At 40.7% G+C, this 19,359-nt stretch overlaps 1 protein-coding gene across 5 annotated transcripts in view; it reads left to right on the forward strand.

Annotated features, from left to right (window-relative positions):
• Positions 1-19,359, forward strand: part of depdc5 (DEP domain containing 5, GATOR1 subcomplex subunit) — a 68,642-nt gene that overhangs the window by 29,438 nt on the left and 19,845 nt on the right. For 3 of the 5 annotated variants that reach the window (XM_061936437.2, XM_061936461.2, XM_061936452.2), the window contains 9 exons: positions 54-107; positions 1,942-2,098; positions 5,393-5,553; positions 11,479-11,599; positions 11,662-11,829; positions 13,497-13,719; positions 15,870-15,997; positions 17,479-17,566; positions 17,710-17,810. In XM_061936437.2, coding sequence (XP_061792421.2) covers positions 54-107; positions 1,942-2,098; positions 5,393-5,553; positions 11,479-11,599; positions 11,662-11,829; positions 13,497-13,719; positions 15,870-15,997; positions 17,479-17,566; positions 17,710-17,810 — 1,201 coding nt within the window. Of the gene's footprint in view, positions 1-53; positions 108-1,941; positions 2,099-5,392; positions 5,554-10,265; positions 11,600-11,661; positions 11,830-13,496; positions 13,720-15,869; positions 15,998-17,478; positions 17,567-17,709; positions 17,811-19,359 lie in introns of those variants that run through there. The other 2 variants (XM_061936445.2, XM_061936469.2) reach the window with 2 other exon arrangements.

Genomic DNA, 19,359 nt, shown 5'->3' on the forward strand with positions numbered 1-19,359 from the left:
CCATGTTTCATTAAACCTGATCTTCCATCTTGTGTATATTTGTGTCTGTGCAGGTACTTTAAGTGGTACTGCGTTTGAGGACTTCTGCCAAAGTGCTGCCAATCCAAGTGAGTGTTTTCTCCTACACAATGTTCCCTTACCCATCATCCCTGCAGTATGGTGTGGAATTTAAAATCTTACGGGAGGATTACTAATTCCTACATTACTTTGGGGCTATAAAGGTTTGAGATATTTAATTTGTTAAAGTTAAAATTAACTTTCCCATGTTGTTTAGTTGAATCTTGCGCTGATTACAGATTTGATTTGTATATATTCTTGTAATTTGTTAGGATTCAGTGCATATTGTGTTATTAAACTTTTAAAAGGGATAAAACTGTTTCCATTGATTAGGGTTATTGGAGTATAGGAGTTTTCTGGTGAAATCCTTGTATTCATGACTTGAAGCTACAGTCCATCCTGTCTATAGCGACCACTTAAAGGGGAACTGCACTTTTTGGGGATTTTTGCCTATGGTTCACAATCATTATGACTGTCAGGTTCAAACACTGATGACATCTATTAAACAAGACAAGAAGCAAGGAATTAAACAGAGACAGAATTAAAATTTGGCTCAATGAGGAGAAACACGTAGACACTGACGAAAGCTTGTACGCCTCCTCTTTTATTTGGACTTTCCCTGATTACATGGCAACAGCTCTTTGTAAGGTACGGCGGTCGTAAACAGCCATTGTCTTTGATTACAAACAGGTCAAAGAAAAGGTCGTAAAAGAGTTCAAAGAAGCAGTGCCTGGAGGGGAGTCTGGTCCTGCTTCTTCTCTGTTTTGTAGTTCTCAGGTCAAGACAATATATTTCTGTTGATTACGACACATGAAAGAAACAGAACACCTTCCCGTTGCTTCCCATCCTACACAGTGGAGTTTTACAAGGCTTCTTCTTGGTAGGATCAAAGACAGCTTTTGTCCTCTCGCCGGGAACTCATTGAAACACAAAGTTTTGTGATAACTTAGGTACAATTATTCTGACAATGACTGATGGATTTTTAAAAATGTATTCTGTAAAGTATTTTGAGCTGCATCAGTCGTAAATGGGGATTCTTAATCAAACGAGAAATATTGAGGCGTATTTGTTTCCAGAATTCTGGGTCACGGCTTGTGGATACGTCTGAAAGTTGGGATACCTATTGTGTTATCTATTTTTGATAATAAAGCAAAACAATTTGGATAAAGCTTTGGGGGCAGATGTTTTGAAGAATTTAACGGTCGTGCGATTACTGTCCCATGTTGTTATGTTGAATCTTGCGCTGATTACAGAATTGATTTGTATATATTCTAGGGATTTGTTAGGATTCATTGCATATTGTGTTATTAAGCTTTTAAAAGGGATATAACTGTTTCCACCTCCAAGGACATGCACCTGGGGATAGGCCCCTCCCACCACCAAAGACATTCACCTGGGGATAGGCCCCTCCCACCTCCAAAGACATGCACCTGGGAATAGGTTGATTGGCAACACTAAATGGTCCCTAGTGTGTGAATGTTGTCTATCTGTGTTGGCCCTGTGATGAGGTGGCGACCAGCAACCCCGCGACTCCAAAAGGGACAAGCGATAGAAAATGGATGGATGGGTTGTGACGTTGATTTGTCCATTGATATGCAGTCATTTTCCAACCAACAAGGTGGATCCAACATTAGACATCAACGTTGTCTCAATTTACAAATGCAACTATTTTGCAACCTTGTTTCCAAGTCAGCTTTAAAGGACATGTACGTATAATAAACGTTGCATCAATGTCTTGTGCCTGCTGGGTTCAACGCGTAGGAAAAAAGTCGCAGCTTATAGTCCAGAATTGACGTTACCCTGTTCAGTATCGCTGTTCTTTTGTGAGTTTGTTTTATCTATCGGTACAACTTAACTCCTCTTCTTCCTCTGTGGCCCTGGCAGTGCCCAGCTTCTGCTGCACAGTAGGTGTGGACTGGAAGTCCCTGACCACACCGGCGTGTTTGCCCCTCACCACCGACTACTTCCCCGACCGCCAAATGCTGCAAAGTGACTACACGGAGGGATGCTACGACTTGCTGCCACACAGCGACCTGGAGAGGTGTGTGCTCCACCGTACACAAACTATTCACATTTACAGTATCCAATATGTACAACCACATTTATTTTTTTATTTTTTTTATTAAATCAACATAAAAAAACACAAGATACACTTACAATTAGTGCATCAACCCAAAAAAACTCCCTAACCATTCACACAAAAGGGTTGTTTCTTTCTGTTATTAATATTCTGCTTCCTAGAATATATATCAATACAGTCTGTAAGGGATACACTTATTAATATTAACAATATAACAATATATATCAATACAATCTGCAAGGGATACACTTATTAACAGTGTTGGGACTAACGCGTTACTTTGTAACGTGTTACTGTAACGCTGTTAAATAGTAATCTAACGCGTTATTTTTTATACTCAGTAACTCAGTTACCGTTACTACATGATGCGTTACTGCGTTATTTTACGTTATTTTTTATGTAGAATCGGCTAGAAACTGAGAAGATCTGAGTGTGTTTTATTGGAGCGCTGCAGAAGAGGCGACAAGGAAGAAGCGCGCTCTGTGTGTGTGTGTGTGTGTGTGTGTGTGTGTGTGTGTGTGTGTGTGTGTGTGTGTGTGTGTGTGTGTGTGTGTGTGTGTGTGTGTGTGTGTGTGTGTGTGTGTGTGTGTGTGTGTGTGTGTGTGTGTGTGTGTGTGTGTGTGTGTGTGTGTACCAACAAGACGTCATGGCGAAGCCCGAAGCCAAGTTTCTTAACATGGAGATATTCTCACTACTTTTCTTTTGTCGACCACAAAGAAAAGAACATTTTAGTTAAATGTAAGTTGTGTCTTGGATCAAAGATCCTATCCTAGCAATTCAAATCTGCTGAAACAGCTACAAAAGCAATGTGCTTTGACAAAGCTAGTAAAGAGAGACACACTTCACCTCCTAAGCAACAGCGGCTGGATTTTAACGAGCCATTGCAGCGTGTGTGCTAGAAGACAGGCAGGCTATTTCTACAGTGGAGTCACCCGCTTTCAGGCAGCTAATTAGCATGATAGCGGGCGTCAAATGGCACCTGGACAGTGAGTACATAAAAATGGAAAGCGAGCTAAAGAAAACACTCCAAACTCTGCCTCTGCTCATCATTCATCACTGAAGGTACACACACTCTGTCAATTCTCTTATATACTCTTTCATTCTAGACTTCTAGAGTGTTTATCACATCACTCTAAATGTATAGACTATAAAGTTCACAAACATAAAGAGGGATGCTAGTGAGCCAGGCCAATCTTTCCTTATCTCTAAAGTAAAAGTGGGGAAATGTGTAGAGTGTTCTGGGCTTCAGACATGATTTTATTTCACAATTCCTTGAGAGAGAAAAACGCCTGGTTAGGCTTTGTGTATGTAGTGTGTGCCTTCCTTGCTTTACAGCTATGTTGTTATTATGCTATTTAGATTTAGATTTAAAAAAATGTGTCTGGGGGCCGGTATATTTATTTTTAGGAACACTAATACAAAACCTCACAATAATGATTGAAAGCTTAAAACGTTACGACAGAGCGCCTTAAAAAACAGAATGGAATTTGACTTTTTTTTTACCGAATGAAACACCCAGAATGTACATGGAAATAAAGAATGTGGGATTTACAATATTAACTATGAAGGATAAAACACTGAATATTGACAACATATTTTACAATCAACCGAAACACAACCAAAAATGCAACAAACATAGTGAAATATGAACGTGAAGGATAAAAAAACAAAAAAAAAAACACCTACAATCTGAGATACCTCATAGTGACCAAAGTAACTAATTAGATGACCATAGTAACTAATTAGATGACCATAGTAACTAATTAGATGACCATAGTAACCAGTATATCATGCAGATTGCAAGCATTGAATGACTTAGTATAGTTGAAGACTTCCGGTCATTAGAAAACATGAGTGCTTATCATACACTTTACATCTTAAGCATCGAAAACTATTATTTGCCCAGGTCTGGTTTAAAGGGTTTTTAAAACCAGGTCCAGTCCAGATGATGTCCATATCGGGCTCAGCAACACACACCTTCATTTATGTACACTCAAATTAGGGAACACAACAACAGATTGCAATATAATACAAAATGACATTTTCAAAATAAGCATTTGAGGACTTCCCATCTTTTTTTAATGTTTTTTTGGCATCATTATCGGTTTCAACCATACAACTTTCTAAAGTTAAAAAATACTGAATAAATGTTGAACGACATTTTATATCAAACAGTTTGTGAATTTTAACTTTTTAAGGTCAAGGCAAGTGTTGCCGAATATTTTAGGGCACCAAGGCAAATGTTTTTTTTTCAGGCAGGGGCTCAAAAGCATGCATGCATACATATACAGTTAATTCATTATTAATATAAACTTGTCAGCTTTTTGTAATTTCATCATGCCTTTATCTCTATTTTTACATTTTGATAGGGGAAAGTATTTTTTATTATTATTTATTTTTTAAGTTATTTACATGTAGATGATCCATTAAGAATTTGAGCAGAAATATGTTGTATAGGAATTAACTACCGGTACACACAATAAAACATTAACAAAATGCTGTGTCAAATGTTTTTTAAAGTAATACCTTTTGTGACATGAAAAAAACACAAGTAATGTAAAAAAAAAAAACATGGCGTTTACTTTTTGAAATCAAAATAGACCACAAAGCAGTTTGGCTAATGAAGATGAAGTCTAATAAACAAGATGTGTTCTTCTCCAACGCCTTCCTAATGTTTCAGTTCAACAGTTTGGCCAACAACAACAAAAAAAACGTGTTTCATCACCTCATTAACTCTCTGTCACAGCAGCTGATGGACGCTGTATTGACAAAAAGAAAGCAACATCATATCATTTTTGTCCTTCACCGTTTACTTTTCGTGTGGGGACAAGTGTCTCCAATATTGTCCACACCTGTCTCCATCTAACAGCTCGGCGGGAAGCGAGGGAAAATGACTGTAGCGTCCCGGAAGAGTTGGTGCTGCAAGGAATTCTGGGAATGTGTTCTGTTGTGTTTGTTGTGTTGCGGTGCAAATATTCTCCTGAAATGTGTTTGTCGTTGTTAAGTGTGGTCTCACTATATGGCACAGGTTTATGACAGTGTTGGCATTGTTTTTACGGCCACCCTTAGTGTGACATGTAGGCCTGTTGACTAAGTATACTTTGAGGGGATGACACTGGAGCAAGATCATCGTAGTTGGTCCGCCATAATTAATAAGCCAAAGATGTTTCAGACATATGCCTGCACCACACTTTATATGATTTATTATTTATATATATTTATGGTGTTTGAATGTGTTGTGTTGTTTCTTGCCAGACGGGAAGATGACGCTCCTGGGATGACTGCCAATCAAGTATTTGAAGAGTTCATCTGTCAGAGGTTGATGCAGGGCTACCAGATCATTGTCCAAAACAACAAGAGGAAATCACAACCCACTGTGACCACTCCCCTTGGCAGCAGTCCTTTGTACAGCAGAGGTTTGTTCGTTTTTTTTTACATGAAAATACATTTGTGTTTGTAATGTGATTTGTTCACACGGCTAACTTTGTTACCCAGCCAGCCTGAGATCAGTTTTTGATAAATAATCATCAATAACTATTATGTTGGGTTCACTATGGACTGGACTCTCACAATATTATGTCAGACCCACTCAACATCCATTGCATTCGGTCTCCCCTAGCGGGGTGGGGGGGTGTTACCCACATATGCGGTCCTCTCCAAGGTTTCTCATAGTCATTCACATCGACGTCCCACTGGGGTGAGTTTTTCCTTGCCCTTATGTGGGCTCTGTACCGAGGATGTCGTTGTGGCTTGTGCAGCCCTTTGAGACACTTGTGATTTAGGGTTATATAAATAAACTTTGATTGATTGATTGATAACTCTTTCAGCACATACACAATGTTGACATATATAGTTGACGTTGATTTGACCATTGAAATTTGGTCATTTCCCAACCAATATTCTACAACACAAATACAACCTTGAAACATACTTTTTGACAACGTTTAGTCAATGTTGGGTTCTGACGTTGATTTGACCATTGAAATTTGGTCATTTCCCAAACAATATTCTACAAACCCCGTTTCCATATGAGTTGGGAAATTGTGTTAGATGTAAATATAAACGGAATACAATGATTTGCAAATCCTTTTCAACCCATATTCAGTTGAATGCACTACAAAGACAAGATATTTGATGTTCAAACTCATAAACTTTATTTTTTTTTGAAAATAATAATTAACTTAATGTGCCAAAGTAGTTGGGAAAGGGCATGTTCACCACTGTGTTACATGGCCTTTCCTTTTAACAACACTCAGTAAACGTTTGGGAACTGAGGAGACACATTTTTAAAGCTTCTCAGGTGGAATTCTTTCACATTCTTGCTTGATGTACAGCTTAAGTTGTTCAACAGTCCGGGGGTCTCCGTTGTGCTATTTTAGGCTTCATAATGCACCACACATTTTCAATGGGAGACCGGTCTGGACTACAGGCAGGCCAGTCTAGTACCCGCACTCTTTTACTATGAAGCCACGTTGATGTAACATGTGGCTTGGCATTGTCTTGCTGAAATAAGCAGGGGCGTCCATGGTAACGTTGCTTGGATGGCAACATATGTTGCTCCAAAACCTGTATGTACCTTTCAGCATTAATGGCGCCTTCACAGATGTGTAAGTTACCCATGTCTTGGGCACTAATACACCCCCATACCATCACACATGCTGCCTTTTACACTTTGCGCCTATAACAATCCGGATGGTTATTTTCCTCTTTGGTCCGGAGGACACAACGTCCACAGTTTCCAAAAACAATTTGAAATGTGGACTCGTCAGACCACAGAACACTTTTCCACTTTGTATCAATCCATCTTAGATGAGCTCAGGCCCAGCGAAGCCGACGGCGTTTCTGGGTGTTGTTGATAAACGGTTTTCGCCTTGCATAGGAGAGTTTTAACTTGCACTTACAGATGTAGCGACCAACTGTAGTTACTGACAGTGGGTTTCTTAAGTGTTCCTGAGCCCATGTGGTGATATCCTTTACACAATGATGTCGCTTGTTGATGCAGTACAGCCTGAGGGATCGAAGGTCACGGGCTTAGCTGCTTACGTGCAGTGATTTCTCCAGATTCTCTGAACCCTTTGATGATATTACGGACCGTAGATGGTGAAATCCCTAAATTCCTTGCAATAGCTGGTTGAGAAAGGTTTTTCTTAAACTGTTCAACAATTTGCTCAGGCATTTGTTGACAAAGTGGTGACCCTCGCCCCATCCTTGTTTGTGAATGACTGAGCATTTTTTGGGAAGCTGTTTTTATACCCAATCATGGCACCCACCTGTTCCCAATTAGCCTGCACACCTGTGGGATGTTCCAAATAAGTGTTTGATGAGCATTCCTCAACTTTATCAGTATTTATTGCCACCTTTCCCAACTTCTTTGTCACGTGTTGCTGGCATCAAATTCTAAAGTTAATGATTATTTGCAAAAAAAAAAAAGTTTATCAGTTTGAACATCAAATATGTTGTCTTTGTAGCATATTCAACTGAGTATGGGTTGAAAATGATTTGCAAATCATTGTATTCTGTTTATATTTACATCTAACAATTTCCCAACTCATATGGAAACGGGGTTTGTACAACACAAATACAACGTTGACAGGGCGGCAGGGTCATCAGAGGCAAGAACAGCAACCTCCATGCAGCACATGGCAAAAGCAAAGGACCCCCACACGTACCTCGACGTGTTCGAGGCCACGGCAGCAGCAGGCAGGTGGCCGGAGGAAGAGTGAGGCGTGAAGCTGCTGCCGCTCTTGGTGGGGGAGGCGCAGCGGGCGACGTTGAATCTACAAGCGGCCGCCCGGATGCACTTCCCTAACCTGCGCCGCGCCATCCTGGATCGGGTCGGCAGAAGCCCGGAGGACCACCGACGCCGGTTCCGGGCCCCGAAGACCGCCCCTTTGTGTTGGCACAGGACCTGGGACCAGGTGGATTACATCGACGGTCAGCTGGTGCGCCCGGGGAAAGCGCGGGTATTCCCCCACTTTTTAATCATTAGGGACAGGTTATACCGAGTGAGCCGTGACACTCAAACCGGAGGGGAATCCACCCAGTTGTTGGTGCCAAAACGCCGCCGGGAAATGGTTTTCCAGGCGGCGCATTTTAATCCCATGTCTAGCCACATGGGGTACGACAAAACACTCAATCGGGTCATCGTCCGATTCTATTGGCCGGGCATCCGGGCCGACGTGCGCCGCTGGTGCGCTGCCTGCCCGGATTGCCAGCTGGTGAATCCGGCGGCCACCCCAAAAGCGCCTTTGACCCATTACCGCTCATGGAGGTCCCTTTCGAGAGATTTGGGATGGACCTCATTGGGCCATTCCACCCGAGCACACGGGGATACCGCTTTGTGCTAGTCCTGGTGGATTACGCTACGCGCTATCCCGAAGCAGTGCCTCTACGTTCTACCTCTGCCAAGAGTGTCGCGCAAGCTCTGTTTCAGGTCATCTCCCGAGTCGGAATCCCGAAAGAGATTCTGACTGACCAGAGCATGTCCTTTATGTCACGCACGATAAAGGAACTATACGGGTTACTGGGAATCAAGGCAATCCGCACCAGCGTGTACCATCCACAAACAGATGGGCTGGTGGAGAGATTAAATAAAACGCTGAAAACCATGATCCGTAAGTTTATGCACGAGGACAAACCAAATTGGGATAAATCTGGATCCCCTAATGTTTGCTATGCGGGAGGTACCTCAGGCCTCCGTAGGCTTTGCGCCTTCTGAACGGAGTGCTGGACGTAATTAAGGAAAGCTGGGAGGAGGGTCCGAGCTCCAGCAAAAACGAAATCCAGTACGTCATGGACATGCGAGCAAAACTCCACATGGTGGGGCACTTGTTACGTGAGAATTTGCTCCACGCCCAGGAACATCAGCAGCGCGCGTATAACAAGGGGAGGCAGCTAGGAACATTTTCACTGGGAGAAAAAGTGCTTGTATTGCTTCCAACCTCCAGCTCCAAATTACTTGCGAAGTGGCAAGGGCCTTTTGAGGTCAAGTGGGTGATGTGGATTACGAGGTTCGACGCTCAGATCTACCATCTGAACCTACTGAAAGCATGGAGGGAGGCGGAGCCTGTTTCCATGGTAACGGTAGTGAGGGAGGAGGAGGAGTTGGGACCAGAGATCCCGCGCTCTGCCCCACCCCCTCCCCTCCCCTGTGACAACCAGCTCACGTTAGCACAGAGAGCGGGCGTTGCCAAGCTGCAGCGGCGCTTCTCTGATGTGTTGTCCTCTCGGCCCGGCCGCACGAATCTCATTCAGCATCATATTGAGACCAGCCCGGGGGTTACGGTGCGGTCTCGGCCATACCGGCTCCCCGAACACAAACGCAAAGTAGTTCGAGAAGAATTAAAAACCATGCTTGAGTTGGGGGTAATAGAAGAATCCCACAGTGTGTGGTGCAGTCCCATTGTTCTGGTAGGGAAGAAGGACGGGTCTGTGCGGTTCTGTGTGGATTACCGCAAGGTGAATGAAATATCACGTTTTGACGCGTACCCAATGCCTCGGGTCCACGTTTTCACGACACTGGATTTGACCAAGGGCTACTGGCAGATTCCCCTGTCACCGGAGTCCCGAGAAAAAACGGCCTTTTCCACACTTCCGTTTGGTTTGTTCGGTGCGCCCGCCACGTTCCAGCGCCTCATGGACCGAGTGCTGCGCCCCCACGCGGCATACGCGGCTGCATACCTGGATGATGTCATCATCCAGAGTAGCGGCTGGGAAGAACACATGCGGCGGGCGGGGGCGGTGCTCGAGTCCCTGAGGCGGGCGGGGTTCACCGCCAACCCGGCAAAGTGCGTGGTTGGCCGAAGGTAGGTACAGTATCTGGGGTACCACTTGGGGGTCGGGGCATGTGGCGCCACAAGTAGACAAGACGGCGGTGATCGCAGCCTGTCCACCCCCCAAGACAAAAAAGGAGGTGAGGCAGTTTTTGGGTCTGGCGGGTTATTACCGCCGGTTCATTCCCCGGTTCGCGGACTTAACCAGCCCATTGACGGACCTCACTCGAAAGGGTGCTCCAGATCTGGTCCAGTGGACGGAGCATTGCCAGCGGGTATTCGAGAAGGTGAAAACAGCACTCTGCGAGGAGCCGGTACTGCACATGCCTGACTTTACCATCCCTTTTTGTCTGTAGGCGGACGCGTCGGGCCGGGGACTGGGGGCGGTGCTGTCCCAGCAGGTGGAGGGCATCGACCGCCCCGTCCTGTACATCAGCCAAAAACTGTCGGACCGGGAGGCGAGGTACAGCACGGTGGAGAGGGAGTGCCTCGCCATCCGGTGGGCGGTCAGGGACCTCCGCTACTACCTGTTGGGGCGCGCCTTCAGTCTCTGCTCGGACCACAAACCGCTCCAATGGCTCCACCGCATGAAGGATGCCAACACGCGGATCACCCGGTGGTACCTTGCATTGCAGCCCTACAACTTCCGGGTGGTCCACAGACCGGGCACGCAGATGGCCGTAGCCGACTTCCTCTCTCGCCCTCTATAGGGGTGGAGGTGAGTAGGCGCGGCCGAACGGCTGCCCGGCCTGAGTCTGACGGTGGAGGCATGTGGAAGGGGCGTGGTCCACGCGTTCCCTGCGGGCAGGGTGTGTGCAGGAGCCGGCCATGAAGCAGCAGACAGGTGAGTGCATACCTCAGCTGGAACGAGTTATCTAATCACCTGTCTCTTTATTAGCAGCGTCAGAGACCATGACGGAGGGGAGACTGGGGAAGGAGACCAGACGGCTGAAAAGCACAAAAGACTTGAGAAAAGAAAGAAAAAGAAAAACCTGTTATAACTCTGCATCCGAGGGGCGTGACGGTGTCTTGTGGTCCTAGAAGAACCCTGTGGTAGAAGACGTTCACAGTTGGGTTCTGACGTTGATTTGACCATTGAATTTTGGTCATTTCCCAACCAATATTCTACAACACAAATACAACGTTGAAGCAACATGCTTTTACAAGTTTCCATCTGTTTTGTGGTGTAGAATGGCGTCTGGAGCACAATAGTTCGATAAGTCTGGGAACACGACCGACAGATAATCCTTGATATCACTCGCCAGATCTTTTTCTGATCAAGTATAGGATCTGTTCCATTGCATCGTTTGATCCTTTGCTTGTATCAATGGAAATTATATTTAAGTGTATGCAATGTAAATTCCAATTTGTTCACCCAATTCTTGTTTGTATACGGTAATTAATGGCTCCAAAGCGGGTGAAATGGAAGCCTATGGTGAGTATGTTGTTATCCTTGGGCTTTTCCATGGCAACATAGTTGTTTACGCCTGATGCAACTCTCTCCTTTGTCTGGGCTTGGCCCTACCAGCGGACAGTCTATGTCAACTAACGTCTGGATGTTTTGAAAAGGTTTGGTATCACTGCGTCGGGTGGAGGAAGAAGAGAGCGTTTACTGGCTCAGCATGGGCCGGACCTTCCATAAAGTCTGCCTGAAAGACAAGATCATCACTGTCACCCGCTACTTGCCAAAGTAAGTTCCGGATTGTGGTATGTCGTCATTGCCCCGACACAAACAATGGCCGTACGTTGCAGATATCCCTACGAGTCGGGTCACATCCAGTACACCTACAGCCTGTGTCCCGCACATCTGGATGCTCTTTTTGTGTCTTGCTGGGTGGAGTTTGCCCATGAGAGACCAGAGGAATACAAGTGGAATTACCTGGACCAGTACATATGCTCCACTGGATCAGAAGACTTCAGGTACCACGTTTAAATATTCACTATGTGGTCATAAAGGCTTTAGAGTCATGCTGCTTAAAACACATCTTTTAAATGTTTAATGGTGCTTAAAGTCTTTGCATCAGATTTAAATGCCCATTATTTGTCAAGGGGAAAAAAAAGTTTGCAGTTTTTCTCTTTCATTTAATTCTTGTTTTGATTTACAGTATTTTCCGGACTATAGAGCGCACTGGTATATAAGCCACACCTACTCAGTTTTAGGGAAAATATTATTTTTCTGTATGTACAGTGGTGGTCAATAGTGTACATACACTTTACGGGAGTTGCCAGAGACTCGTTGAACTTTAACTCAACTTTTCCGTCAAATAGTCGGGATTTTTTTCTGTGAAAAAGTCAGGATTTTTCTGTCAAAAAGTCAGGATTTTTTCTGTCGAAAAGGCAGGTTTTTTTTGTCAAAAAGTCGGGATTTTTTTCCGTCAAAAAGTCAGGTTTTTTTCCCATCAAGTAGTCAAGATTTTTTTCTGTGAAAAAGTCTGGATTTTTTTTCTGTGAAAAAGTCTGGATTTTTTCTGTCAAAAAATCTGGATTTTTTTCTGTCAAAAAATCTGGATTTTTTTCCGTCAAATAGTCTGGATTTTTTTCTGTCCAAAATTCGGGATTTTTTTCCGTCAAATAGTCTGGATTTTTTTCTGTCCAAAATTCGGGATTTTTTTTCTGTCCAAAAAGTCTGGATTTTTTTCCGTCAAAAAGTCTGGATTTTTTTCCGTCAAAAAGTAGGGATTTTTTTCTGTCAAAAAGTCGGTATTTTTTACCGTCAAAAAGTCGGTATTTTTTACCGTCCAAAAGTCGGTATTTTTTACCGTCAAAAAGTCTGGATTTTTTTCTATCATAAAGTTGGTATTTTTTTCTGTGAAAAAGTCGGATTTTTCTGTGAAAAAGTCGGTATTTTTTTCCGTCAAATAGTCGTGGTTTTTTCTGTCAAGAATGCTGTATTTTTTTCTGTCAAAAATTCTGGATTTTTTTCCGTCAAATAGTTGGGTTTTTTTTTCCATCAAATAGTCGGGATTTTTTTCTGTCAAAAAGTTGGTATTTTTTTCTGTCAAAAAGTTGGTATTTTTTTCTGTCAAAAAGTCTGGATTTTTCTCTGTCAAAAAGTCTGGATTTTTCTCTGTCAAAAAGTCAGGATTTTTTTCTGTCAAAGTCGGGATTTTTTCTGTCAAAAAGTCTGTATTTTTTCCGTCAAAAAGTCGGTATTTTTTGCTGTGAAAAAGTCAGGATTTTTTTCTGTCAAAAAGTCGGGATTTTTTTCTGTCAAAAAGTTGTTATTTTTTTCTGTCAAAAAATCAGGATTTTTTCTGTCAAAAAAATCGGAATTTTTTTCTGTGAAAAAGTCTGTATTTTTTCCTGTCAAAAATTCGCTATTTTTTTCAGTCAAAAAGTCGGTATTTTTTGTTGTCAAAAAGTCTGGATTTTTTTCCGTCAAAAAGTCTGGATTTGTTTTGTGAAAAAGTCAGGATTTTTTTCTGTGAAAAAGTCGGGATTTTTTTTTTAACCCGCAGGGTTCAAAGCATAGGAAAAAACTACCGGCTTATAGTCTGGAATTTACGGGCGCTGCCAGAGACTCGTTGAACTTTACCTCCAAAAATGAGCATCGTTAATTTCCTACGCCTTTCCTCTGCCTCCCCTAGTTTGATCGACTCGCTTAAGTTCTGGAGGACCAGGTTCCTCTTGCTTCCAGCGGGTGGCGCTCGACGCGTGGCCGACGGTGATGGCCACTGGGACGTGTACGGCGACGGACCCGCCACAGGGATGGCCGCCAATGGCGATTGGGTCCTGTTGGATGGTTTTATCCGCTTCTTGGAGGGACTCAACCGCATTCGACGACGTCATCGATCCGACAGAATCATCAGAGTGAGTGTCTGAAAAATGCAACCGCATTTTAACTCTCTCACCTGTCTCCAGCAAGGCCAGTGACGGGGTTTTCCATTTTAAAACCGTATTGGTGCTTGGATGGTACTTAAGTATGAGTATTTCAGGTCTATCACTGATCGTGCTATGAATGTAACCAAGGGCAGCATTTACTTATATGACCCAATACAAACAACATTCCCTAGTCATGGTGCAAAAAAAACAAACTCTAGCCAATAGACATGGTCACACATAACACCATATTACACAATTTGTGGATATTCTAAAAAATGTCCATGCGCCATAATAAAATTCAGAATCACACCCAATGCTAAACACTCCCCATACTTATCCATGTTTGACACATTTTAGCTGCTTGATATTACTGATCGATTACAAAACTTTAAGGAGGTCGTCATGGAAGTAAACAAGGTAGGAGTTGAACTTTCACATACTCTTAATATCCATTTATGATAATTAGTATACTTATATGACCTAATCCAAACAACCTTCCCTAGTCATGGCGCAGGAAGAAAACAACAATTAAAGCAGCACAAAAAGTCAGCAAACATGGTCACATATAACACAACCTGCTCACTCTGTGGATATTATAAAAACACTTCCAAGCACCATAAAAAATTCTAAATTACACCCATTGAATTCCATTCCCTCCACACTTATCCATGTTTGACACTATTAGCTGCTTGATATTTCTGATTGATTACAAAACTTTAAGAAGGTTGTCATGGAAGTAAACAAAGTAGGAGTTGAACTTTCACATACTCTTAATATCCATTTATAATAATTAGTAAATTTATTTGACCTAATCCAAACAACCTACCCTAGTCATGGCGCAGAAAAAGAAAAAAATGAAAGCAGCATTAAAAGTCAACAAACATGGTCACATATAACACACTCTGCTCACTCTGTGGATATTATAAAAACACTACCAGGCACCATAAAAAAATTAAAATTACACCTATTAAAATCCATTCGGGATTTTTTCCGTCAAAAATTCAGGATTTTTTCTGTCAGAAAGTCGGGATTTTTTCCATCAAAAAATTGGGATTTTTTTCTGTCAAAAAGTCGGGATTTTGTCCGTCAAAAAGTCGGGAGTTTTTACGTCAAAAAGTCGGGAGTTTTTACGTCAAAAAGTTGGGAGTTTTTACGTCAAAGTTTGGATTTTTTTCTGTCAAAAAGTCAGAATTTTCCTGTTTTCTGTCAAAAAATCTGGATTTTTTTCTGTCAAAAAGTCAGGATTTTTTCAGTCAAAAAGTCGGGAGTTTTTCTGTCAAAAAGTCCGATTTTTTTCTGTCAAAAAGTCTGAATTTTATTGTCAAAAAGTCCAGATTTTTTTCTGTTAAAAAGTCAGGATTTTTTTCGGTCAAAAATTCAGGATTTTTTTCATGTCAAAAAGTGTAGATTTTTCTGTCCAAAATTTTAGATTTTTTCTGTCAAAAAGTCTAGATTTTTCTGTCAAAAAGTCGGGATTTTTTCAGTCAAAAAGTCGGGAGTTTTTCCGTCAAAAAGTCCGATTTTTTTTCTGTCAAAAAGTCCGGATTTTATTGTCAAAAAGTCCAGAATTTTTTCTGTCAAAAAGTCTGGATTTTCTTTCGTCAAAAAGTCCGAATTTTTTCCGTCAAAAAGTCCGGATTTTATTGTCAAAAAGTCCGGATTTTTTTCTGTCAAAAAGTCAGGATTTTTTTCGGTCAAAAATTCAGGATTTTTTCATGTCAAAAAGTCTAGATTTTTTCTGTCAAAAAGTCTAGATTTTTTCTGTCAAAAAGTCTAGATTTTTTCTGTCAAAAAGTCCGGATTTTTTTGTGAAAAAGTCAGGATTTTTCTGCCAAATAGTCCGGATTTCTTTCTGTCAAAAAATCAGGATTTTTTTCTGTCAAAAAGTCAGGATTATTTCTGTCAAAAAGTCCAGATTTTTTCTGTCAAAAAGTCAGGATTTTTTCTGTCGAAAAGTCAAGATTTTTTTTTGTCCAAATCAGGATTTTTTCTGTGAAAAAGTCGGTATTTTTATATATATATATATATATATATATATATATATACTGTATATGCATTTTCGCCCAATGCGGCTCCCGGGGCAAGAAGTTTGGACACCTCTGCTGTGGGCTAAAGAAGTCATGTTTGTTTTGACACAGCAGAAAGGCAATCCAATGAAGGCCATGAATTCTCATCTTTCGTATCCTTCTGAGCACGTGACACCTCTGCAAGGCAAGAAAGGAACGTCGGCGTTGTCGGCTTTGCTGGAGATGGAGCAGAACCAGAGGTAGGTGTGCACCTATCCCACATACACAGAACCAGAGGTCAGTGTGCACGTAACCCACATACACAGAACCAGAGGTCGGTGTGCACGTAACCCACATACACAGAATCAGAGGTCGGTGTGCACGTAACCCACATACACAGAACCAGAGGTCGGTGTGCATGTAGTTTACATTTTATTTTGAGAAATTCTAATATTTTAGATCAGGGGTGTCTAAACTTTGTAAAAAACAATAATAATAAAAATAAAGACAATATTTAAAAACACAATTTTGTGCCAGCTTTATGTTATAAGTGACAAAGTATATTATTAATATTTATTAGTATCAACATTTCAGCTTTTCTCAATCCATAGTTTTTTCCAACAATATTTTGTGGGCCTTTTCCTGTATGAATATAATGCTAATAAATTGTAATAATGATGTTATGATTGTGTAACTGCACAACCTCTTGTCAAACATTCTGCTTTACAAAAATATTAATGTTAGTTATACTTTTAATAGTTTTTATTATTGTAGTTATTTTCATTATCTACCAACCGAGCGGTATAGCTCGGTTGTTAGAGTGGCCGTGCCAGCAACTTGAGGGTTCCAGGTTCGATCCCCGCTTCCGCCATCCTAGTCACTGCCGTTGTGTCCTTGGGCAAGACACTTTACCCACCTGCTCCCAGTGCCACCCACACTGCTTTAAATGTAACTTAGATATTGGCTTTCACTATCTAAAGCGCTTTTAGTCACTTGAGAAAAAGCGCTATATAAATGTAATTCACTTCACTTCACATTTGTCAATTTAATTAATTAATTAATGTATAGTATTATTTTCTTTATTTTATTTTTAACTGACTGTGTAGTTAACTTTTTCTTTTTATTTTGAAAAATTCTAATATTTTAGATGAGGTGTGTAAACTTTCTAAAAAAAATAAAGACAACTTTGTGTCAGCTTTGGGTTATAGATGACAAAGTATATTTTTATTATTTATTAGTATCAAAATGTAATCTTTTTTAAATGACATAAAAAATGTTTTCGCTCTTTTATCTTCAATTTTTACAGTTTGCTGCGTGCCAACAAAACTCGAGCAGTGGAAAGCAAATTAGTAGTATCAGAACTTCAGCTTTTTCTCATTACATTGTCTTTTTGCTCTTTTTTCTGACATTTTTACTGTTTTTTGACAATATGCTGCGGGCCGACAAAACTTTGGACACCCCTAATTTAGACTGCAGCAATTGTAGGTCATCTGTGATCATGTGTGTCGAGATACTAAATGATACAAAGCAGCACAAAAGAGGCACAATACAATACTATTTGGCCAACTTATGGAGAGGCCCAGGGCCATGGCCAAGAGCAAAAGGTAGAAGATCTAAGATACAAGTTTACACTCCAATCCAATATGGAGAGGTGTCATCTGGGCATGCGAGTCCAAACATTTACACTGGAGCCAGGAGTTGTCATCTTTGAGTCTTCACAGCCTTTTCTTGACTTTGACAGAACACTGGAGGAGCAGCAGCAGAAGGCGAGGCCCTTCACTTCCATTATTGAACTGTCCAGTGTGGTCACAGCAGAAAGTCCACGCAAGGTCAACCTCTTTTTTCAACTTGTTGTACTAAACACCTTCATACTTTGAGTCAGTGAGGCTTTGGTTGGTTAATATTTTAGCAATTAATGTTATGTATTTGCACATTGGATGGGAAATAATGTGAAGTGTTTTCTATTCTATAGTTGCCTGCTGAACATGTTGAAGGTGTGGACAAGGGACTTCCAGCAGGACTGACAGCTGTAGCGGCAGCACATTCTGTGGGAGAGACTGCATTTGACCCCAGGTACACTTAAAGTTGGGATTTGTCCTGTCAAAAAGTCTGGATTTTTTCTGGCAAAAAAATCTGGATTTTTTTCTGTCAAAAAGTCGGGATTTTTTTCTGTCAAAAAATCTGGATTTTTTTTTTGTCAAAAAGTCGGGATTCTTTCTGTGACAAAATCGGGATTTTTTCTGTGAAAAAGTCTGGATTTTTTTCTGTCAAAAAATCTAAAAAAATTTCTGTCAAAAAATCTGGATTTTTTTCTGTCAAAAAATCTGGATTTTTTTCTGTCAAAGAATCTGGATTTTTTTCTGTCAAAAAATCTGGATTTTTTTCTGTCAAAAAATCTGGATTTTTTTCTGTCAAAAAATCTGGATTTTTTTCTGTCAAAAAATCTGGATTTTTTTCTGTCAAAAAATCTGGATTTTTTTCTGTCAAAAAATCTGGATTTTTTTTCTGTCAAAAAGGTGCGTTTTATTGTCAAAATGTCAGGATTTTTTTCTGTCAAAAAGTCTAGATTCTTTCTGTGACAAAGTCTGGATTTTGTCTGTGAAAAAGTCTGGATTTTTTTCTGTCGAAAAAATCGAGATTTTTTTCTGTCAAAAAGTCGAGATTTTTTCTGTCAAACAGTTGTGATTTTGTCTATCAAAAAATCGGGGTTTTTTTCGTCAAAAAATTGGGATTTTTTTGGTCAAAAAGTCTTTTTTTCTGTCAAAAAACCTGGATTTTTTTGTGGAAAAAGTCTGGATTTTTTTCTTTGAAACAATCGAGATTTTTCCTGTCAAAAAATCTGGATTTTTTTTCTGTCAAAAAATCTGGATTTTTTTCTGTCAAAAAATCTGGATTTTTTCTGTCAAAAACTCGGGATTTTTTTCTGTCAAAAAGGTGCGTTTTTACTGTCAAAATGTCAGGATTTTTGTCTGTCAAAAAGTCTGGATTCTTTCTGTGACAAAGTCTGGATTTTTTTCTGTGAAAAAGTCTGGATTTTTTTCTGTCAAAAAGTCTGGATTCTTTCTGTGACAAAGTCTGGATTTTTTCTGTGAAAAAGTCTGGATTTTTTTCTGTCAAAAAGGTGCGTTTTTACTGTCAAAAAGGTGCGTTTTTACTGTCAAAAAGGTGAGTTTTTACTGTCAAAATGTCAGGATTTTTGTCTGTCAAAAAGTCTGGATTTTTTCTGTGAAAAAGTCTGGATTTTTTCCTGTCAAAAAATCGAGATTTTTTTTCTTTGAAAAAGTCTGGATTCTTTCTGAGACAAAATCTGGATTTTTTCTGTGAAAAAGTCTGGATTTTTTTCTGTCAAAAAATCGGGATTTTTTTCTGTCAAAAAGTCGTAATTTTGACTGTCAAAAAATCGGGATTTTTTTTGGTAAAAAAAATCGGGATTTTTTTTTCGTCAAAAAATTTGGATTTTTTTTGTCAAAAAGTCTTTTTTTTCTGTCAAAAAACCTGGATATTTTTGCGGGAAAAGTCTGGATTTTTTTTCTGTGAAAAAATCTGGATTTTTTCTGTCAAAAAATACGGATTTTTCCGTCAAAAAATCTGGATTTTTTTTCTGTCAAAAAATCGGGATTTT

Source organism: Nerophis lumbriciformis, linkage group LG03 (genome assembly GCF_033978685.3).
Source record: "Nerophis lumbriciformis linkage group LG03, RoL_Nlum_v2.1, whole genome shotgun sequence".
Taxonomy (NCBI): domain Eukaryota; kingdom Metazoa; phylum Chordata; class Actinopteri; order Syngnathiformes; family Syngnathidae; genus Nerophis; species Nerophis lumbriciformis.